At 42.8% G+C, this 24,165-nt stretch overlaps 1 protein-coding gene across 2 annotated transcripts; it reads left to right on the top strand.

Annotated features, from left to right (window-relative positions):
- Window positions 1-1,491: 1,491 nt before the first annotated feature.
- On the top strand, window positions 1,492-23,680 carry LOC149450223 (zeta-crystallin-like). 2 transcript variants are annotated; one of them, XM_089692171.1, is made up of 9 exons: window positions 1,492-1,539; window positions 2,122-2,244; window positions 6,567-6,719; window positions 12,921-13,084; window positions 13,711-13,762; window positions 17,884-18,033; window positions 20,246-20,347; window positions 20,771-20,866; window positions 23,366-23,680. In XM_089692171.1, the coding sequence occupies exons 1-9, from the start codon at window positions 1,504-1,506 to the stop codon at window positions 23,525-23,527; spliced, it is 1,038 nt and encodes a 345-aa protein (XP_089548297.1). In that variant the 5' UTR covers window positions 1,492-1,503; the 3' UTR covers window positions 23,528-23,680. The 2 variants fall into 2 exon arrangements, with proteins under 2 accessions (XP_089548297.1, XP_089548298.1); XM_089692172.1 differs by lacking the exon at window positions 1,492-1,539 and adding an exon at window positions 1,562-1,993.
- The last annotated feature ends 485 nt before the right edge of the window (window positions 23,681-24,165 follow it).

Genomic DNA, 24,165 nt, shown 5'->3' with positions numbered 1-24,165 from the left:
TTCATTCACTATATCTGGTCTCCCAGGACCCTGCATTCACTATATCTGGTCTCCCCGGACCCTGCATTCACTATATCCAGTCTCCCCGGACCCTGCATTCTCTATATCTGGTCTCCCCGGACCCTGCATTCACTATATCTGGTCTCCCCCGACCCTGCATTCACTATATCTGGTCTCCCAGGACCCTACATTCACTTTATCTGGTCTCCCAGGATTCTGCATTTACTATATCTGGTCTCCCAGGACCCTGCATTCACTATATCTGGTCTCTCAGGACCCTGCATTCACTATATCTGGTCTCCCAGGACCCTGTATTCACTATATCTGGTCTCCCAGGACCCTGTATTCACTATATCTGCTCTCCCAGGACCCTGCATTCACTATACCTTATCTCCCCGGACCCTGCATTCACTATATCTGGTCTCCCCGGACCCTGCATTCACTATATCTGGTCTCCCCGGACCCTGCATTCACTATAGCTGGTCTCCCCGGACCCTGCATTCACTATATCCGGTCCCCCACAGTACACACAACATGGAAATGCAATTATTTTAGTAAATATAAACTGCTAAATACCTTTTCTTATCAGCAGTTAGAGCAGTCTTGTGACTTCTGTGTCCAGCAAAGCATTGGTTAAAGCTTGTAGGAGGAGTTTTCATTTTGCTCTACGAGGATGCAGGACCCCTGACCCTCTGTCTGGACAGTGCTGATTGGACCTGGGATGATCACATGCACTCTCCCAAGAAAAAAACAAACACAACAAAACTCTCTAGCAATACACACCAAACTGAGCATGTGCAGAATGGCTACGGTTCAGTCTGTCTTATCAGGAGATAAGACGTGGACATTTGAACAAGAGGAGGGGCAGAGAAGACAGGATCAAACAGCATTTTTACACAATGCAGAGGATTAACCCTTTAGATTCCACAGCGAGTATAATATGCGTGCTGATCGCATGCTCACTCCCAAGAAAAAAAAAACCTCTCTAGCAATACACACTAAAGTGAGCATGTGCAGCTTGATCCCAAGGCTCTGTTCTATCAGCAGATTGGGGACAGTAGAAGGGGAGGATCACAGAAGACAGATAAAACAGCCTTTTACACAATGCAGAGGATTAACCCCTTAGGTTCCACAGTGAGTATAACAAGCATGCTTTGCTGCATATACAGACTGATTTTACTGTTGTGGGTTTAGTAACATTTCAAGTGTTATTACTATTCTATTAAAGTTTATGTAACAATCAACTAATACATTTTTATTACATGATATATAGTAGTAATCTTTTGGCAGTGATGCTTTGGTGTTGAGATTACAAGCGATGTGGTGCCCATAATCACCCATTGGCGTGCTCTACTCTGCATATTATAATGCCAGCTGCAGGATTTTCAGCATAATAATCAAAGCCTTCAGGTGGATTTGCCCAAATCAAAGATGGCAGTCCCTGTGCTCACCAATCACATGATGCTGACACACCCCCCAGTATGGTAATGACAGGCAGAAGGAATGTTCCATAGAGTGATCGGTCAGCTGCAAAGGAAGGTAGTGAAGCCTGTCCTTCTACCATGACAATATACAGATCACACTGGGATGAGATGAGGATTTTGTTGTAGATTTTAGTCTCTGCTGGCATTCTGTTTTGTGGAACAACAAGCACCAGCATGACCTGGAACCTGTGGAGCTACATGCACCAGCATGACCTGGAACCTGTGGAGCTACATGCTCCAGCATGACCTGGAACCTGTGGAGCTACATGCACCAGCATGACCTGGAACCTGTGGAGCTACATGCACCAGCATGACCTGGAACTTGTGGAGCTACATGCACCAGCATGTCCTATAAGCCTTGGGACTTCTAATTGCACTGCAGCTGCAGAAAGTTGCATGATAACAATATGGGGGCTGCCATTGCTGGTCCCCTGGCTTCCTCTTCCAGTCCTCCACCTGGAAGTAGACAGATGAGGAAAGTCAGACGTCCTTATCTATAGCTTGTCAGGGTTAGTGAGCCAGTGCTGAAGTCAGAGGACCAACATGACAGGCAGTTGTGGTCTCTTACCCTACTTCACCTTTCCTACATTGTCTACATCTACTATCAGCCAATGATCACATTTTATTTGTGTTTCAGAGTGCGTCCTGCATGGCGTCGGTGGGGAGAATGATGCGTGCTATTCGGGTCCAGGAATTTGGAAGTCCAGAAGTACTTAAACTCTTCAAGGACGTTCCTGTGCCTTCACCAGGCGAGGATCAGGTACACACATCTTGCCTCTGTGTTCGGATCCTTGCACCCGCTCTGACCCACATGGCAAACGTTTACATACAAATGCTTCAGTGCCGGCGCTGCATGTGCATTCACTGCTATGGGCTGCCTGCATGCAACTGCGAGGTGGATGCACATACATCTCCCCATGGTTGTGCATGAAGCCAGCAGTACTTGAACTCAAGGACGTTCTTCTGCCTTCACCAGGCGAGGATCAGCTACACACATATTGTGTTCGGATCTTCGCACCTGCTCTGGCCCACATGGCAAACGTTTACATATGATTGCGTCAGTGCCGGCACTGCATGTGCCTTCACTGCTATGGGCTGCCTGCATGCAACTGCGAGGTGGATGCACATACATCTGCCCATGGTTCTGCAAGGACGCTCCAGTGCCTTCACCAGGCGAGGATCAGGTACACAAATCTTACCTTTTGCTTTCGGATCCTCACACCCGCTCCTTCCCACATGCCATACTTTGACAGGCGATTGTGTCAGTAACATAAAATAGTGCAGCGCTGAAATAGTGACAATATGACAAAAAATTGTCCACTAAAAGTCTTGTTCATATGAACGTATCCAGTGTCAGATGTGAATTCAGAATTGGTGATCCGTGTGGAAATGGCTGGAAAACGCACTCACCAGAAGTAAGACACATAAACGCAGTGTGCATTTAAAGCTCATGGGTCATCAATCCAGAGGGAAGTGAAGCTGGTCCGGTTACAGGAATGGTGGGTCCCTCCTCCGTAAATGCAGCAACAGATCTTCCTTCTCTCGATTAGAAGTAGAATTCCAAGATCCAGGTTCTGCAAGCAAAAGCTCCTCAAGGGAGTTTTAGGGAAGGACACCCATAGTGAAGTAGGTCATAAAAGGCAGCTTTATTCAAAATAGTGATATCCAATTCAAAGCAGGCAGGTATCATACAGATGTGTCAGCAAGACAACTAACCCTGGCACTTCGAATAGTGGCCGCCGGGCCTCCACGTGGCTCCGGCGGCGTAGCGTCTCGACGTCCAGGCTCCTCCTTACGCGTTACGTGCACACGCACATCTTCAGAGGTATGGAACCATTGACGTATTGACGCGAATGGGCGCATATATATAGGCATAATGACGCATGTGCAGTAGCGTGTGCGCCAATGCGCAAAACCCAAGGCGCATGCGCGTGGCTCCGTCTTCCATTTTAATGGAGCTCGAAGACACAGGGTGGGAGGGCGGAAATGCCCTATAATTGACAAATGAATGTCAAATGGAGTCAAGTTCAACAATGGTGTAAATTACACCTATATAAAGCAATCCGATGTGAGTCTATATAAAATATATGTAAAAAAGGCGCGATAGCGCCAAAATACTAACTAATTTCCAATTAGATAGTATTTCAGTAAATATATACATGCGTCATTATAACTATGCAACTTAAAATTTGTCAACATTCAATAAAAACATAATATGCATAAAAGTTAAGTAAAAAATTCCCAAAGGATACAACAAAATAAAGATAAGAAGGCTGCAGAGCTAGATCTGTACCAACCTAAGAAATAATGCGCATCATTGAGAGATCATGGAAGGTACTAAGGTAGAAGCGCATGTGAAAAGGTCAAATCAAGCGTCCATACCCATGCGACTAAAGCATGGAAAAAATGGGGTGAAATTAAATCATCCATTAGCAATAAAACAGTTAAGATCTAGATCTACATTGAGCCCCGCTGGATGGGAAGTACCCAATTCAAAAATATGTTTAGTCTCCAGCTGGGAAACTGCTCTCACTTTATGTGTACCTCTCCAGTGTGGGGTGACTGAGTCGATCCCCACAAACTTGAGTGATGTGGGATCTCTATGGTGAAAACGTCTATAGTGTAGAGATAGAGAATGGTCTTTGTAACCTTTTCTAATATTGGCAATGTGTTCCCTAAGGCGATCCCTAAGCCTCCTGGTGGTCCGGCCAATATATTGTTTGGAGCACGGGCATTCAAGTAGGTATACTACAAATTTGCTGTTGCAACTAATAAATTTATCTATTTGGTATGTCTTGTGTGTTTGACTGGAATTGTAGGAAAAGATTTTCTTCTTTCTAATTCCATTACACTTGCAGGCGATGCACCTGTTACAGGGGAAAAAACCCTTCATATTGAATAGTGTGAGTGGTTGGGCAGGGGGGTTAATAATATTAGGAGATATTTTATCTCTGAGAATGGCTGGTCTCCGAAAAATTACTTCAGGTGTGTCAGGAAGTATGTTGTTCAAAACTGGATCTGATTTTAATATGTTCCAATTCTTCCTGATGATATATTTAACCGATCTATGTTGGACAGAGAATGTAGTGATGAACGGACAAAAAATGTCATTCATTTTCTTGGAATTGGTACCCAGGAGTTCCTCCTGGTTAATCTGGGTAATATCTAGGATAGTGTTATCTAGGGATACCCCATTATAGCCCTTCTCCAAAAAACGTTTTTTCAAAATATCGGCTTGTATCTGAAAGTCTGAGGTGTTAGTACAATTCCTTCTTAATCTTAGCAATTGTCCTTTAGGGACGTTAGCAAGCCAGCTGGGGTGGTGGCAACTGTCCAAAGGAATGTAGCTATTCCGGTCGGACGACTTGAAAAACGTTTTGGTGATAATTTTGTTATCTACCCTCATCAAGGTGAGGTCTAAAAAGTTAACTTCTTCATGGCTGAAGTTGTAAGTGAGTCTAATGTTTTGATTGTTAAAATTCAGAGTTGTGAAGAAATTATTTAGTGATTGTGTATCCCCATTCCACAACAAGAGAATATCATCAATGTATCTCCTATAGAAGGTCAATTCTGGCCAGTCCCTGGAATATATAATCTCCTCCTCCCAGAAGGACATAAATAGATTGGCGAGACTGGGGGCGAATTTCGCCCCCATAGCCACACCCTTTATTTGTAAATAGTATCTGCCATCGAACCACATGTAGTTCTTGACCATTGCAAATTCAAGTAATTCTATGATGAAATCTATATGGGTGGAACTAAGAGGGCTCTGCTGTCTTAAGTAGCATTCTGCAGCTCGCATTCCATCTGCATGGTTAATGTTACTATACAGTGATTCAACATCTGCCGTAACCAATATTGTAGATGGAGTGATGACTGCGTCTTTGATGGCATTTAGGACCTGTTTAGTGTCCTTGAGATATGAGGGGGTATGGACTACTAGTGGCTGTAGGTAATGGTCTATATATTGCCCGATCTTGGAGCAAAGGGAATTAATCCCGCTGACAATTGGCCTTCCTGGGGGTCTTAGAGGGTCTTTATGGATCTTTGGCAAGATATAAAGGATTGGTATCTTAGGTGCCTTGGGACAGAGGAAGTCCCTTTCTTTCTTGTCAATGATATCTCTCTCAAAGCCTGTCTTGATGATAGTTTTCAGGGCGTTCTTAAAAGACGATGTAGGGTTGTAGTTAAGGGGGAGGTATCTGGAGGTATCTTTCAAGATATTATATACTTCCTCCATGTAATCCTGTTTATTAAGGACTACTATTCCTCCACCCTTATCCGCGGGGCGGATGACCAAGTCATTTTTCTCTAGCAGTGATTTAGTTGCATATTTGAGGCTTGCGTCTGTATATACTTTTTTAACTTGTAGTTTCTGCAAGTCTCTTAGGGTTTGATCTCTAAAGAGACCCACTGCAGAGTTAGTTTGTGGTGGAGGGTTAAATGTGGATGCATTACCGAGGTTAGAGGAATTAATATTTCTAATCCTAGTCACATCTTTAGCAATGGGATTAGTTTGGAAATGTCTTTTTATGGACAATTTTCTGGCGAACTTGTGCACGTCTATAAACGTCTCAAATTTGTTAAGGGTTCTGGCCGGTGCGTACTTTAATCCTTTATCAAGGAGCTTCAGTTCATTGTCTGAAAGGGTTGTAGTACTAAGGTTAAAGATACCTTTACCAATTATACCTTCCTCCTTTTTTGTGGATCTATGTACTCTTCTTCCTCCTCTCTTTCCTCTTGGTCTGCACTCCTTTTTCTTATCCTGCCTGATCCTAAAAAACGTTGTTCTTGATTATTATAATAATGATAATCGTTAGTAACATGGACCCTAGGGGTTACTGCATTGTGTCAGTGCCATCACTGCGTGTGCATCCATTCTATGGGCTGCCTGCACACAACTCCGAGGTAGATGCACACACATCTGCCAACGCCTCTGCATGGAGGACGGGCCTAGTCGACTGTCTGAATGAGCCATTACGAGATGGGGCTTACAGCTTGAGAATGTATTGAATTCCTTCATGTTTTCCGTTTAAAAGGATTATTTTGCTTTGCTGTTATTGTTCTTTTTATCTTTCAAAGATTTTGATCCGTGTTCATGCGTGTGGAATTAATCCCATTGAGACTTATATTCGAGCCGGAATTCACTTTCTGAAACCGTACCTACCATACACCCTGGGCACTGACACTGCTGGGGTGGCGGAAGACGTAGGGAAGAATGTGGTCTCATTTAAGGTAAGTGTCAGGTCTGAAATCAACGCATTGTTTACTAGCAAGAACTGATGTCATAATGCAGGGAGTATGAGACCTGTAGAATAGGATTTACTGAATCTATAGACATGTGGTCCTCAAATGTGCTCTCAGTTATTGGAGTATGAACAAGACATACTGTAAGAAGGTTTCCCTTGTGATAGCATTTTGTAAGTGACAGGTACTCATTACCGAGACACAGGGCTTTTTTTCTCAAAATATAGGTGCAGGAACTCCCCCCTTCTGAGTCATTTCTTGTCTCCGCTCCCTACCTACCTCTGTGCACCTTCACTTTGGTTCCACCCCGCTACCCATCACCTGCTACCTCTCCTTTTAGAGAATACAGAACCAAGTATAATTTTGTGGTGCTAAATCATTTGTATGGAATTTGTTAATGATAACAATAAAAGCAGAAAAATTGATCCCCTGCAGCCATCAGCAAAATACCTCCCCCCCAGCAACAATAGATTCCTCCAGCAACAATGGGTCCTGATAAGAAAATATCACCCCAGCAACAGCAGACTCCCAGCAGCTACAACAGATCTCCCAGCATCAACAGACTCTCCAGCAGCTAGCAACAATAGACCACTTCCTCAATAGTAGATCCTTTCCAGCATCTATTGACTCCCAGCAACAATAGACCTCTCCAATAATAGACTACCACACAAAAATATATCCCTTTCAGTAACAATAGATCCACTAGCATCAAGCAACAATAGATCCTCCAGCACCCCTTGCCATTACACACATTCAGTGCTGGAGGTGCTGGAACTGCGATCCTGCTGAAAAAAGTCCTGCTGAGATATCTCTCCTCCTGCCCTTAAAAGCTTTCGATCAAACTCGAAACGGTTCAACCTGAAGCTTTTCCTTGCTGGTAATGGCCGGTAAACAAATGGCCGAAGCCAGAAGTGACAAAATACTCGTCACTTCAAGTTTTGCATGCCATAGAGATGATCAGAGACTTTCCAGTCCCAAATCAGCTCTATAAGCCATCAGAACCACCAACTTCAGTCCAGGCTCACTGGAGGGCGGTGGGAGGGGGGGTAGAAACCCCCGCCCACTGCCTGTAAAAACAATCCAGCGACCACTAGGATATTTTTTACATTACAGAGAATTGGCTGCAGAAAAAAAACAATACCAGGATGATGCCCCTGTAGCTGCAGGCATCATTCTAGTATACCACTTGAAACCCACAATAAATATATTTATATATACAGTTGTGGCCAAAATTATTCAACCCCCACTGAAATTGAGTGTTTTGGCCAGTTTGACATTGCTTTTGATCATTCAGTCATCTTGCTTACATTTACATTAAAGAGGCACTTGTAGGTCAGACAAATATAACATAACAGTTATAATGAAATAACCACAAATGTCTTTTCTGTGCTCACAGCATTATCAGTTTTATTCAACCCCCAAGTGACATTCAATCTTAGTACTTAGTACAGCATCCTTTTACAGTTATAACAGCTTTTAAACGTGAAGCATAGCTTGACACAAGTGTCTTGCAGCGATCTACGGGTATCTTCGCCCATTCTTCATGGGCAAAGGCCTCCAGTTCAGTCACATTCTTAGGCTTGCGCACTGCAACTGCTTTCTTTAAGTCCCACCAGAGGTTCTCAATCGGATTTAAGTCTGGTGACTGCGATGGCCACTCCAAAATGTTCCAGCCTTTCCTCTGCAACCATGCTCTAGTGGACTTGGAGGTATGCTTGGGATCATTGTCCTGTTGAAAGGTCCAACGTCTCCCAAGCCTCAGGTGTGTGACGGACTGCATCACGTTTCCATCCAATATCTCCTGGTACTGAAGAGAATTCATGGTACCTTGCACACGCTGAAGCTTCCCTGTACCTGCAGAAGCAAAACAGCCCCAAAGCATGATTGACCCTCCACCATGCTTCACAGTAGGCAAGGTGTTCTTTTCATCATAGGCCTTGTTCTTCCTCCTCCAAACATAGCGTTGATCCATGGGCCCAAACAGTTCTAATTTTGTTTCATCAGTCCACAGAACACTATCCCACAACTTTTGTGGTTTGTCCACATGGCTTTTGGCATACTGCAGTCGACTCTTCTTATTCTTTGGAGACAGCAAGGGGGTACGCCTGGGAGTTCTGGCACGGAGGCCTTCATTACGCAGTGTGCGTCTTATTGTCTGGGCTGAAACTTCTGTACCCACATCTGACAAATCTTTTCTCAGTTCCTCAGCAGTCACACGGGGACTTCTCTCCACTCTACGCTTCAGGTAGCGCACAGCAGTCGAAGTCAGCATCTTCTTTCTGCCACGACCAGGTAGCGTTTCAACAGTGCCCTTTGCCTTGAATTTGCGAATGATGCTTCCTAAGGTGTCTCTTGGTATGTTTAACATCTTTGCAATCTTCTTATAGCCATTGCCCTTCCTGTGAAGAGAAATCACCTCTTCTCTTGTCTTCCTGGACCATTCTCTTGCCTTCACCATGTTTGTAACCACACCAGTAAATGTCTAGAAGGAGCTGAGTATCACAGTCATTTTAAAGCTGCCTAATTGGTGCTTATTATGCTTGATTGCTGCTCGGTGACATCCACAGGTGTTTTCAATACCTGATGGAAAGCACCTGTATGAACCTCTGTTCTTCAGAGTGGTAGTCTTTAAGGGGTTGAATAATTGTGGCAATGAAGAAACCACATAAGAACCATTTACTACTGTATTACATAAACAATTGATGTCATTTTAGTTGCATTTGGGTAGTTACAACGTCCTTGTAGGATTTGATTCTGAATACAATTCCAAATGTACACTATAGTCCCTAAACCCCTTTACAGCATTGGGGGTTGAATAATTTTGGCCACAACTGTATATATATATATCTCATTTTGTTCCTAATTTATTGAGTTAGGAACCACAGATTACCAGGGTGCCTTGATGTGGCTCTGTGGCTTACCTGACAGAGTTTGTGAAGAAAAAAAAAGCCCAAACCATTTTCTGAAAGCATAGGATCAGTAGAATAAAAGCTCTGGAGGGGATATAAGGAGAGATAGACCCCTGGAGGTAAGATATCCATCCATATCCAGTACAGGGAGCATCTTTTTGGAGAATCACCAGGTGGATTACCAATATATTGCCATGAGGAATCGCCTGTGAAGGATTTTTGGAGCAGCAATAGTTACATCTGTCCTTCCAGGACAAAAAGCAATTTTAGCCTAAATTTATTGGGCCAAAAAGGAGGTGAGCGCATAATATAGCAGTATTCATTGGTCTTTCACTCATTGGATGTCACAAGATTTTTCCATATATTAAGAGGACTGTTCACCTAATACGGACATTTTTTGAGTTATAATTGTTTATTGGATTTCATTGAAAAATATGTATATTTTTTTTTGTCATCACATTTTATGTCTTTTTTGGTTTAGGTTTTGGTAATCAGGTTTATTATTTGTACATGAACACTAGTCACAGATATATATAAGTTTATTTTTAATTATTTATTTTATGATCACATTATATCATGGGCAAACACTATTAATAGCATGGGAGCGCAGCACTATTATTAATATTTGGATTGATATTTTTATATATTTACCTTAAACGAACCCATTGTATGTGTGTGTGTGTGTTGTTGTTTAAGTGGTAAGTGGACCTAAACACAAAAAGTGAAGGTTTGCTATGTTAGCCAGAACATCTAGAAATGCTAATTGTGCCTAAGCTGAAAATTCAACCTTATTGTTTTGAATTTCTCCTGAAACACATACTCATGTACCTCACCAGTTTTGGAATGAGATTTGGTGATGTTGTTACAGTAGTGCTCACTGTTTTCCTTGCTGGAGTGGAATCTGTATCTGAGAACTTTCAGAGCAAGTATCTCCCTTATTTGCTTCATTCATTCTGTGGATCTGTGCTTTCTGTATCTTTTTCTAGTACTGCTTGAATAATCCACCATTAGTCATAAGATCGCCAATCAGGAAGCAATGCCCTGCCCTTACCAAGATGGCTACCTCCACACACAGAGAAGGTTACGATAACTCTGTCCTGGGGAACTGCTCTTTTGGCCTTTTTTGGGTGTTGACTTATGGCTGTAACAGGGTTACCTTTCCAGAATGTGTTGAGCAGAGAGCCGTATGTAAATTTATGCCCCTAGGAGTAGATTCCCCATAGTGGTGGTCTGCATTCAGACCCCTAGATTACAGTGCTCCATGAAAAATGAGACTGTGGGCAGCTGCAATCCTTTCATGTTTGTTCCAGGATTCCCTCTGCAAAGAAAAGAAGAACTGGACTCACATAGATAAGAACCACATGTAGGACTATCCAGGGGCGGACTGACAACTCATGGGGCCCCTGGGCAATAGGGGATCATGGGGCCCCTGTGTCCTTGCCCAAACTCAAAAAAGCCTATAAAAATGGTACCAGGGGTATCTCATGGGGCCCCCTACTGACCCCGGGCCCTCGGGCAGTGCCCGAGTTTCCAAATGGTCAGTCCTCCCATGGGACTATCCCTTCTGCATAATATGAAGATCGGCACAGCCTGTTACATGTCATTAGAGCAGAAGGAGCTGTGATTGTCAGATAAAACAGATATGTACTCACAAACAGCATACACTATCAAGCTCATCAATATCCACAGTGTCCCGCATAGCCTGGTCCACTGCCTGAGTCCCAAAATGGCTGTCATGTTTCGAGAGCAGGTCCCCTGTCCCTTAAAGCCAAAGGATAGCCTTACATAGGCCGTCATTAAATAACTTTTTTCAAGGTAAGAAAAATGTATTTAATGTCTGACTATTTAAGACTATCACTTGACTCTGAGGAGAAGGGGACCTGCCCTGTAAATGTGACAGCCATTTTAGGACTCCCACCGTGGACCAGGCCATGCGGGACACTGTGGACATTGATGAGCTTGACATCATATGTTGTTTGTGAGTACTTATCTATTTTATTTCTTCAATAAAGAATATAAAAAGGTAATGTACAAGACTGGTTTGCCCTCTGTTTTTGTTTTTTCTAATACACTGCTCAAAACAATTAAAGGAACACTTTTAATCAGCGTATAGCATCAAGTCAATGAAACGCCTGGGATATTGATGTGGTCAGGTAAGTAGCAGAGGGGGTTGTTCATCAGTTTGAGCTGCGTTGGTGTTACTGAAATTAACAACAGGTGCACTAGATGGGCAACAATGAAAAACATTTCGGATCAATCTACATAACATGGAATTGTTCAATATTTTATGGGTGTCATAGACCCTTAGGGGACATTGGATTTGTGAGTCCAACTATGCTCTGCACTTCCAGGCAATACACATTTTTCACACTTGTACTTTCAGAGTCAGTAAAACAGTCCTTGAACTTAGCTTTACGGGTTTTTTTTATTAGGGGTTAAAAACATGGATGGGGTCTAGGGGTAAATGGGATGCCCAATGAATTTTAGAACTCTAAGGGTATCCCTGGGCAAGGGGACCCAAGAGTGTACAATTAAGTAGTCATGGATGAGTACTAGTTGGGACTTGCACTTGACCATCCTCTCCCCTTATCTAGCCCAAGGGGTATAGGAGAACTCACACTGTCCTATCCTGCCAGCACGGGTTGGTAGCTGCATTCAGGCCTTTTGCTGGGCTGGCTCCTTCCCTGCTAACAGGTTGTCCTCCCACGGAGAAGTCAAGGCAGTAGAGATCCTCCTGTCCAGCAACCAGCCTATAGGTAGGCTCCCCTCCCTAGAACCCCCTTCCAGGCTTCACACTCCAACCTTGGACTGTAAACACTGCACAGCTGTGAGTAGGCCAGGGTGTGAAAAACACCATGATTTGGTTTGCTTAGGGGTTGGTAGCTGCTTTCAGGCCTTTCGCTGGGCTGGCTCCTTCCCTGCTAACAGGTTGTCCTCCCAAGGAGAAGTCGAACCAGTAGAGATCCTCCTGTCCAGCAACCAGCCTATAGGTAGGCTCCCCTCCCTAGGAACCCCTTCCAGGCTCCACACTCCAGCCTTGGACTGTAAACACTGCACAGCTGTGAGTAGGCCAGGGTGTGAAAAACACCATGATTTGGTTTGCTTAAGGGGAGTCATATGTGCGGGGGGGGGGGGGGGGCTGTCTTTCCCTAACAAGTAAATGTATTCTTTAAAATGTTAATATAAATTATGAGTCTTTTTTTTTTAGCTATTCCATTTTATGGAAAAAGTATATTTCCAAATAAACATTTTGGATTTTATGTATCACATATTTTTTCAGAAAGGTGATCGTGTGTTTACCAGGGCTACCGTTACAGGGGGTTACGCTGAGTACACACTTGCCTCGGAAGATACTGTTTATCCCCTTTCGGAAAAGCTTAGCTTTAAGCAAGGAGCGGCCATATCCATCCCCTACTTCACAGCCTACAGAGCGCTCTTCAAGAAGTAAGCAAAGTGAAAGTTACCATTTAATTTGTTATTTTTTCCAAACCAAAAGTACTATCACACTTTAAATCTCCTGCACTTTAAGGCGTCCTCCAGGTTGACTGCCAGAGCATGCTGGTAAATTCAGTACTAGTTTTATTCAATGTCTTCAGTGACAAAAACCATATATGATGATTTTTTTTTTAATACAGAACTGCGCCTATGTGGTTACTGGAGGTCACAAACTGCTTAAAGAATACATACATTTAAATAAACCCTGCCTATTCCTCCTATCCTATTTGATTCTGGGATCAAATATACTTGAGAAGCAGAATCAAATTACTGTCCAAATGTTTTTTTGCCAGCTCCTGTACACTGCAGCACACCTGACTGGCTCCTTGTACGAACCCTTTTCTCCCAGTGAGAATGCTGCTTTTCAGGAGAACTGATGGAAAGTTAAAATCAGGTTCTTACATAAATCTTCTTCTTCACATAAATAAAATACATGTAAAGATTTATAATGTTTTTTTAGCATCTGCATGAATTATATAAAATTAAAGTCATTTTAGTATGTGATATTTTATATATATATATATATATATATATATATATATATATATATAATTTTTTTTTTTTTTTTTGTAAAGAGCACATGGCAAACCTGGAGAGCTAGTCCTTGTACATGGTGCAAGTGGAGGGGTAAGTAGCACATGCAGTGAAAATGACTGTATGAAAATACACATTATTATGGATCTCCAAACAAATTTTGGTATAGTGTGGAAGGGTTAGTCCCACTGTCAGGTTTTTTTACTACTGTCCATATTCCTGCTACATCAGAACAGTAAGCATGATTTCCCAATCAAGATGCCAACAATTAAAAAAAAAACCACCAAGGTTTCTAATCTTTCCTCAACAAATTAAAACAAAAAAAAACAAAAATAAGTGTTTGTATTGCTATGTGTGTTGCTATGGATACACTATATTGCCAAAAGTATTAAGACAGCCTTCAAATCTTTGGATTCAGGTGTTCCAATCACCTCTAAGGCCACAGGTGTATACAATCAAGCCCCTAGGCATGCAGACTGCTTCTACAAAACATTTGTGAAAGAATGGATCGCTCTCAGGAGCTCAGTGTCTCCAAGCGTGGTCCCGTGATAGGTTGCCAACTGTGCAATAAGTCCATCCGCGACATTTCCTGGCTACTAAATATTCCACGGTCAACTGTTAGTGGTATTATAACAAAGTGGAAGCAACTGGGAACAACAGCAACTCAGCCACCAAGTGGTAGACCATGTAAAATGACAGAGCAGGGTCAGCGCATGCTGAGACGTACAGTGCGCAAACGTTGCCAACTGTCTGCAGAGTCCATAACTAAAGACCTCCAAACTTCGTTTGGCCTTCAGATTAGCACAACAACAGTGCGTAGAGAGCTTCATGGAATGGGTTTCCATATCCAAGCAGCTGCATCCAAGCCTTACAACACCAAGTGCAATGCAAAGCGTCGGATGCAGTGGTGTAAAGTACGCCACCACTGGACTCTAGAGCAGTGGAGATGTGTTCTCTGGAGTGATGAATCACACTTCTCTGTCTGGCAATCTGATGGACATGTCTGGGTTTGGTGGTTGCCAAGAGAATGGTACTTGCCTGATTGCACTGTTCCAAGTGTAGAGTTTGGTGGAGGGGGGATTATGGTGTGGGGTTGGGCTTGGCCCCTTAGTCACAATTAAGGGAGCTATTAAGGTGTCAGCATACCAAAACATTTTGGACTCATTTCATGCTCCCAACTTTGTGGGAACAGTTTGGGGATGGCCCTTTCCTGTTCCAACATGACTGCGCACCAGTGCACAAAGCAAGGTCCATAAAGACATGGAGGAGCGAGTTTGGGGTGGAAGAACTTGACTGACCTGCACAGAGTCCTGACTTCAACCTGATAGAACACCTTTTGGGATGAATTAGAGCAGAGACTGCGAGCCAGGCCTCCTCCCCCGACATCAGTGTACTTTGGAATGGAATATTCCGATATTGTGACCCCACAAATGCGCTTCTGGAAGAATGGTCAAACCTTCCCATAGACACCCTCCTAAACCTTGTGGACAACCTTCCCAGAAGAGTTGAAGCTGTTATAGCTGCAAAGGGTGGGCCAGCTCAATATTGAACCCTGCAGACTAAGACTGGTATGCCATTAAAATACATGTGCGTGTAAAGGCAGGCGACCCAATGTTTTTGGCAATATAGTGTATGTTGGTGATTTTTTTTTTATAGCTTAGATATGTGAATTGTTAGATTTTAGGAGGCTAGGCCTCCCCTATTGATATGCTAATGAACTCATGGGACTGGTTTATGAGCTTGCTACAAGATATGATGTAGCAGGAAATAGGGGAAGGGAATTAGAATTAGGAACCATGTTCTCAAGACAAAGGGGCACTAGGAGAGTTGTGCTGAGGACTCCAAAGAAGTAGAAAGCAGTCTGGAAAATACTGGATCATAGAAGATGACTTCTTCATAAAGAAATATCCAATTTAAGTAACTGTCTAGTTTATGCCCATCACATACAGTGTACAGGCTTATCTGCTAGGAAGATAGTCAGTCCGCTTGTGCATGTTGTGAGCATAGTTTGTTATACTTTGCATGCTATGAATCGTTTTCCTGAAGTTGTATGTTCAGCCTTTTCTGTTTAGTAAAGTGCATAATTACATTATAGAGTTTTAAGCTTCCTTGACATATACCGCAAAAGAACCTTAACCACTTCCCGCCCTTATGATGTCATATGAAGTCCTGGCCTTTGAGTGGAGAAATCTGGATGATGCCTGCAGCTACAGTTGCAAGAAAAAGTATGTGAACCCCTTGGGATTACGTGGAGTTTTGCATGAATTGGGCATAAAATGTGCTCTGAACATCATCTAAGTCACAACAATAGAAGAACACAGTCTGCTGAACATAATACTACACAAACATTAGATGTTGCCATGGTTTAATTGCACATAACATGTAAACATTCACAGTGCAGGGAGGAAAAAGTATGTGAACCTTTGGACTTAATAACTGGTTGACCCTCCTTTGGCAGCAATAACCTCAACCAAACATTTCCTGTAGTTGCAGATCAGACCTGCACAACGATCTGGAGTCATTTTGGACCACTCTTCTTCACAAAACTGTTTCAGTGTAGCAATATTCTTGGGATGTCTGGTGTGAATCGCTCTCTTAAGGTCATGCCACAGCATTTCAATCGGGTTGACTGGGCCACTCCAGAAGGCGTATTCTGTACTGTTGCAGCCATTGTTTTGTTAAATTACTTGTATGCTTTGGGTCATTGTCCGGTTGCATCACCCATCCTCTGCGGAGCTTCAGTTGGCGGACAGATGGTCGTACGTTTTCCTGCAAAATGTCTTGATAAACTCTGGAATTCATTTTCCCATCAATGACAACAATCCGTCCAGGCCCTGAGGCAGCAAAGCAGCCCCAAACCATGATGCTCCCTCCGCCATGTTTTACAGTGGGGATGAGGTTTTGATGTTGGTGTGCTGTGCCTTTTTTTCTCCACACATAGTGTTGTGTGTTCTTCCCAAACAACTCAATCTTGGTTTCATCTGTCCACAGTATATTTTGCCAGTAGTGCTGTGGAACATCCAGGTGCTCTTTTGCAAACTTCAAACCTGCTGCAATATTCTTTTTGGACAGCAATGGCTTCCTCCGTGGTGTCCTCCCATGTACTCCATTCTTGTTTAATGTTTTCCTTATTGTAGATGTGTCAACAAAAATGTTAGCATGTGCCAGAGATTTCTGTAGGTCTTTAGCTGACACTCTGGGATTCTTCTTTACCTCATGCAGCATTCTGCGCTGTGCTCTTGCAGTCATTTTTACAGGACGACCACGCCTAGGGAGAGTAGCAACAGTGCTAAACGTTCTCCATTTGTAGACAGTCTGTCTTACCGTGGACACATGAACATCAAGGCTTTTGGAGATACTTTTGTAACCCTTTCCAGCTTCATGCAAGTCAACAATTCTTGATCATAGGTCTTCTGAGAGCTCTTTTCTGCGAGGCATGGTTCACATCAGACAGTGCTTCTTGAAACCAGTAAACCCAAAACAGGTGTGTGTTTAAGGGCAGGACAGCTGTCAGCAACACATCCAATATCATCACACTGATTGGAGTCAAGGTTGGCTCACTCCTGGCTCCAATTAGCTCTGGGAGAAGTCATTAAGCTAGGGCCTCACATACTTTTTCCTCCCTGCACTGTGAATGTTTACATGTTATGTGCAATTAAACCATGGCGACATCTAATGTTTGTGTAGTATTATGTTCAGCAGACTGTGTTCTTCTATTGTTGTGACTTAGATGACGTTCAGAGCACATTTTATGCCCAATTCATGCAAAACTCCACGTAATCCCAAGGGGTTCACATATTTTTTCTTGCAACTGTACAGGCCTCATGCAGATATCTTTTTCTTTCCAGCCAGTGATTCCCTCTGTTGTAAAGCCATCCTAGCCGCTGATTAGCCACTGTATTGCTTTTACAAGAAGCAGGAGGGGACGTGTCCCCTCCACCGCCCAACAGCACCTCTTTGTGCTCTCCCATGCGATCAGTAAACCAATCTATTGGCAGGGCCGGGTTACCATAGAGCTCTCTATGATACTGGAAGGCCATGACGTCACTTCCGGCTCTGGCAGATGTAAACACTGGAGGGGCTACCAAGAGACACTGCCACTTTGCCCTAAAATGTAACAGTGTCTCTAGCTAAGCTACCAGAATTGCTAAAATTACTCTTCTCATTACCAGTCAATGTATTGGGCTCATCTTCTGTATTTCATTATCTCATAGACAGGAATAGCTTGTTGCCAAATTGCCAGAGCCTACGGGTTTCGAGTATTCGGGACTGCTGGAAGCCCAGAGGGATTAAATTTAGTTCTACAAAATGGTGCTCACCAAGTCTTCAACCATAGAGAACATGACTATATAGAGAAGATTCAGGTGAGAATGTGTTAAGCTTTGGCTTGTGTATTAAAGAAAAAAATCTGTCTGACATTAATGGATTGGATAGGTAGATGAATTTATTTTACTATTTATTAATAACAGGTACTTAAATAGTGCTGTCAATTTACATATGGGCAGCACAGTGGCTAAATGGTTAGCTCTTCTGCCTGGCAGCACTGGGGTTGTTGGTATGACCGTAGTGCCACACTACCACACTCCAAAGACTTGCTGGTCAGTTAATTGGCTCCTGTCTAAATTGTCCCTAGTATGTGTATGTATGAATGTGAGTTAGGGACCTTAGATTGTACGCCCCTTGAGGGTTAGGGACTGATGTAAATGTACAATATGCATGCAAAGCGCTGTGTAAATTGACAGCACTTTAGAAGTACCTGTAATAGTAATAATAATAATAAAAATAATACATTCACATCAGTCCCTGCCATCAAGAAGCATATAATCTAAGGTCCCTAACTCACATTCATATACATACTAGGGCCAATTTTAGACAGGATCCAATTAACCTACCAGCTTGTCTTTGGAGTGTGGGAGGAAACTGGAGTACCCAGAGGAAACCCACACAGGCACAGGGAGAACATGCAAACTCCAGGCAGGTAGTGCCATGGTAGGGGTTTAAACAGAGGTCCCTAGTGCTACTAGGTGGAAGTGCTAACACATTTACAGTCTGATCCAAAAAGAGTCAACTGTGAAAAGTAATTGATAGACACCCAACATGCTTGTTTAATGCATGGGTCCAATCAGTCTAATCACAGAACAAGAAGGTATAATTCAAGCATCATCAACAAACAACCAACACATCGCAGGAATAAAGTGTCCCTTCCAGGGGTGGACTGACCATAGGCTTTTTTGAGTTTGGGCAAGGACACAGGGGCCCCATTATCCACTATTGCCTGGGGCCCCATGAGTTGTCGGTCTGCCCCTGGTCCCTTCCATCAGCCTAGAAGGATAATAAATTCACAAATAAAGGCATTTCAAAATAAACCTACAAAGACTTCCCCATACAGGAATATGAAGCTATAGTTCCTATAAATAAACACCCTATGTTTTATCTTTTACATTTTTTATTCAATTTGTAGAGGAGTCCAAAGTCTGGCAAAGGGGGGTCTGTACCCGTCCTTTAGATTCCACTTGTATGAAATTGATCATAATATAAATTGCCCCCAAAAACAGTTCTATTTTATTGTGGTGTTTTTTTCTTTATAAGAAACAGAGCTCATAGGTGCTAATATAAAACAAATAGGTTCATAATATGCATGAATATACATTTTATAAAGCGCTGAGCAAACTGTTGGCGCTATATAGATCCTGTATAATAATAATAATGGGATCATTTGTATATAGAGACATTCAAAGTTCTAGAATCTATTTATTTTAGATTGGCACTGGTGAGCTCTGTGTGTATATAACACATTATCTGAGAAATTATGTGTTTATTTGTATAAGTTGCATAGCCAAGATATCTATTTTTTATTGGGGGGGGGGGTGTACATTTTTTTTTATAGAAGGTGGTTTTCAATGGATTAAAATATTCAAGGTTTTTTTTTTTTTTATTCAAAGAATAGGAGCAGGAATTCGCCCTTTCTAGGTTACCCCTGGTCTCCACCCCTCCCCCCCCACCTCCGAGCACCATCTTTTGTATCTACCCTCCACCTACCTTCCAGTACCACTCCTCCTTTTAGAGTACAGAGCCAAGTATCATTTTGTGGTGCTAAGTAATTTGCATGGAATGTGGTAATAACAAGAAAAGCAGTAAAAAAGATTCCCCATAGCCAGCAGCAAAAGACCCCCCCAGCAACAATAGATCCTTCCTACAACAATACCCCCTCAGCAACAATGGGCTCTGCAACAAATACCCACCCCATCAACATATCTCCCAGCAGCCAGCATCAATTAACTGTTCAGCAGCCACCAAAAATAGACCCCTCCCTCAACAGTAGATCCCTTACAGTAACAATAGAGTTCCCCAGAAACAATAGACCACCACACAAAAATATATCCCAACCAGTGACAATAGATCCCCCAGTAGCCAGCATCAATAGACCTTTCAGTACTCCCCAGCACACGTTGCCATTATATACGTTCAATGCTGGAGTTGCCAGCACTGCGTTCTAGCTGAAAAAAAGCCCTACAAATATCAGTATAAGTTGACTGGCAGACAGTGCCTCTTTGTACTCTCTATCTTGTTACATAGGAAGCAGCTGGAGGAGAAGGAATTAATATCATATTGGAAATGCTCGCCAACAATAACCTGAATAATGATCTTAAGCTCCTATCGGTTGGAGGAAGAGTGATAGTAAGTATTGCAATTGCATCTCCAAGACTTCCTTCTTCAATTTTTTTTTTTGCACTGAATTAAAAAACAAATTGTGGAGGGGGGGGGGGGGTGATCCTGAAACCTAACTCACCACAGCCCCAAGATAGAATAGGAACCTAACAGTTGTACATATTCAGTATGGCCTTTCTAGTTTTATATTCCCCTATCCAGCTAGATATTGGCTGTGCAGCTTGTCAGTGCCGCACAACCACTTGCCAAAATTCTGCTAACTGGACCCACACATGCCATGTACTGTACAGTCTCCAAACTAGAATATTTCAGTTTTGTCACAATTCAAAAACTAACAAAAATCCAATAAATTTCAAAAGATAACAACAACCCTTTCATCAGGCCTGAGAGTAATATAAAGGCTTCTAACTGTATTCTGTTCCTTTACAACAGGTTGTTGGCTGTAGAGGACCTATTGAAATAAACCCCAGAGATACAATGTTCACGGAGTCCAGCATCACCGGAGTGTACTTCTACAACTCATCCAAGGTAACTAACAAGAAGAAAGGAGCCCAGACCTAGCATTATTTTTAAGCAGGGGGTTGGGGCTGCCATATAGGGCTATAAGAGATATTGGAAAAATGCCTTACGCCCTAGCTTCTGACATGCTCTCTTAGGCAAGAAAAGGTGCAAATACCAAGCGCAATGAGGTTCCAGGGGATAAGTAGACAACCACCATTTGGGCAGCTCCAACAACTCATCTGACCAGTAATGAGACATGAGTACAAAAAAACAAATAAAAGGAGCACTCCCAACCCGGACATATCCTGGACTCATCTCAGTGATCCCAGTGGCTGCCATCCACACACCCTTCCCACTGTTCTGTGGCTCCTGGGCTGAGCAACCTACTGTTGGGTCCAGGATTATGCGTCATCCTTCAGCTTCTGGGAATATGTGTTTCTCCTCTGGTTTGGTGATGTATCAATCTGGGCACTCCTACATGTCATGCTTTTTAACCCAACATTATTGTGAATTCTGTTCTTGGGCTTGTGACTCTATTGACTTCCACAGGGTTGGGAGTGCTCCTTTATGTCTCAGGCAAGAGAGACTGGGCCTTCTTTTAATTAGTTTGATTCACTGTCACTGCATCCGTCATCGCTAACATCTGTTCTCACAAGAAACCCAGGTACCTCTGTAGAGTCAACCCACCTCTGCGCACACATACCTAAAGCCCTGAAAAAGGGAGAGTCCTTTTCCCCGAAATGCGTCGGCTCAACTTGTATATCCATTATCTTCAATAAAAGACTGTTAATCTTTCCTGTAAATGTGGTACTACCTCTGACACTGGGCGCTTTTCCCTCTCCATGGCTGAGGATCTCATATTTAATAAGAATAAACTCCTGTACTGTACTGGTACTGACGCAGAGACATCCAGGGAGCTATCATTCTCTAAAGGAAAGATCAGCAATGGCAGCCTCCATGAATTTCACATGACTGGGTCCTTTTAATATATAGGATAAGGAAGGGCACAAATCTGCTTATCATCCATGGGCACCACTATGGGGTAAATGAGCCATCCTGTGAACAAAAAAGGATTTTGGCACTTTTGATCACGGCACTGTAGAGGAGTCAAGCATCAGATGCGCAGTGAGATAGGAGAACATGCATCACAGGAGGGGTAAAACAAGTCACCTCTGGGTGTTCACGTTAAAGGAAAACTTTTCTGAGAGAAATACTTAGGCTGCTATTGGCTGGAAGTACAGGAGATTTTCAAAATTCGAGTTGTAAAAGCTGTTCTGGTGTTACAGATTAGAAATAGAAAAAGCTCATTTCAATGTCAGTCTCTGAATATTTACCTCCCTGTTGGATGGCGAGCCAGAACTTCCCTGTCTTTTGAGCATTGCAGTCTCATAGAGGTTGATTTACTAAAACTGGAGCGTGGAAAATCTGGTGCAGCTCTGCATGGTAGCCAATCGGCTTCTAACTTCAGCTTGTCCATTAACCACTTGCCTACCGGGCACTTTCACCATCTTCCTGTCCAGGCCAATTTTCAGCTTTCGGTGCTATTGCACTTTGAATGACTATTTAGCGGTCATGCAACACTGTACACATATGAAATTTCATCAATTTTTTTTAAACATATAGAGCTTTTTTGGTGGTATTTAGTCATCACTGGGTTTTTAATTTCTTGCTAAGCAAACAAAAAAATACCAAATATTTTGAAAAAAAAGGTTTTTTTTCTTAATTTCTGTTATAAAATTTTGCAAATCGATTTTTGCAGCCGATAACCGGCAGTTGTATTTATATTGTGATCAGCTGTGTCATTGGACACAGCTGATCATGTGGTAAAAGGGCCCTTTACCATGTCACGTGATCAGATGTGACCAACGGACACAGCGATCACAGAGCTCGCCAGGGGACGCGCGGCTCTGGAGGACATCATATGACGCCCTCCCAGAACTAGATGACCGCGCTCTAGCCGTCATTCGGCTATAGCCTGCGCGTCAAGTGGTTAAGCTTTGAAAATAAAAGCTGGAATCTGATTGGCTACCATGCACTGCTGCACCAGATTTTGCACTCTCTAGTCTTAGTAAATCACCCCATAGTCTTCTATTTTCTTCTTTTGCAGGTACATCTCTTTTTACCATTTTCCATTTTGCAACAGCATCACTTTATAGAGACTCACTGTTTCACTTTTCCTATTCAGGAAAAAGTGACATAGCCTCTTGAAAGATCACTTTCCCAACCAAATGACCTTCTCTGCATTCTGATGTCCTGTCAGAGCCATTTACAAAATACTTGGCGCTTTTGGATACGTGAGAGCATGTCGCCTCCTCCCAGGATGCATTGCTCTGGCCACAGCAGCCACTTACCGGACCTGAACACTGTCACACGAGGAGGTAGTGATCAACCCTATGTAAGATCCGACATTGAGCGTACACACACAGATTCCAGCAGTATCCCTTTTCAACTGACTTTCACTGACAGTGAATGATCCAAGATTTTGTAGCACAAAACATATTTTAATACAATATTTTGTTTTTTTAGGAAGACTGGAAGGAGATTGGAGCGGCCCTTGTTGGAGGGGTTGAAGCCGGCTGGGTGAAGCCCCTCATCGGACCGGAATACACCCTAGAGGAAGCTCCCCAAGCTCATGATGACATCATAAAGAGCAGTGGAGCCACCGGAAAGATGGTCTTTGCCATCTAAGTGGAACTTTCACCTTCAGAACAATAAATGCCAATCATTTTGTAAACCAATGAAACTCAAATGAAATGTGAATTGTAATGTGGGTATTTTTGATGAAGAAAGAAAAACAAGCACGTATTTTATTAAAAAGCACATTAGTTAAATACCTGAAAATGGTCAAAAGTGGCTTTTTTGGGGGGATTTTAGTAAGAATGGTTTTACAGCTAAAATCACAGTGCAAAGGGCAGTGCTGAGGAGGCAAATTCCTGCCAATCAAAATTTACAAAGTCTGGAGCAAAAACCCTGAAAATAGGTAAGTAGACATCTTTCATCTACAGGGTAGTTAGTATAATGCAGCGGTCTCCAAACTTGTGGCCCTTTGCTTGCCTTTTTCTGGCCCTTGGGGAACTATTTCTCCCACTGACATTAACAGTGGGGCGCTATTCCTCGCACTGACACAAATAATGGGGCATTATTCCTTCCACTGACACCAAGGATAAGACACTATTCCTCCCATTGACACCAAGGATAAGACACAATTCCTCCTATTGACACCATCGATAGTACACTATTCCTCCCACTTGACACCAATGATGGGGCAGTATTCCTTCCAATTACACCATTCCTCCCACTGACACCAATGATGGGGCACTATTCCT

Source organism: Staurois parvus, unplaced genomic scaffold, assembly GCF_062004578.1.
Source record: "Staurois parvus isolate SC_StPar_1 unplaced genomic scaffold, SC_StPar_1.0 ptg000578l, whole genome shotgun sequence".
Classification (NCBI taxonomy): Eukaryota; Metazoa; Chordata; class Amphibia; order Anura; family Ranidae; genus Staurois; species Staurois parvus.
This window is presented reverse-complemented; position numbering and strand designations above follow the sequence as displayed.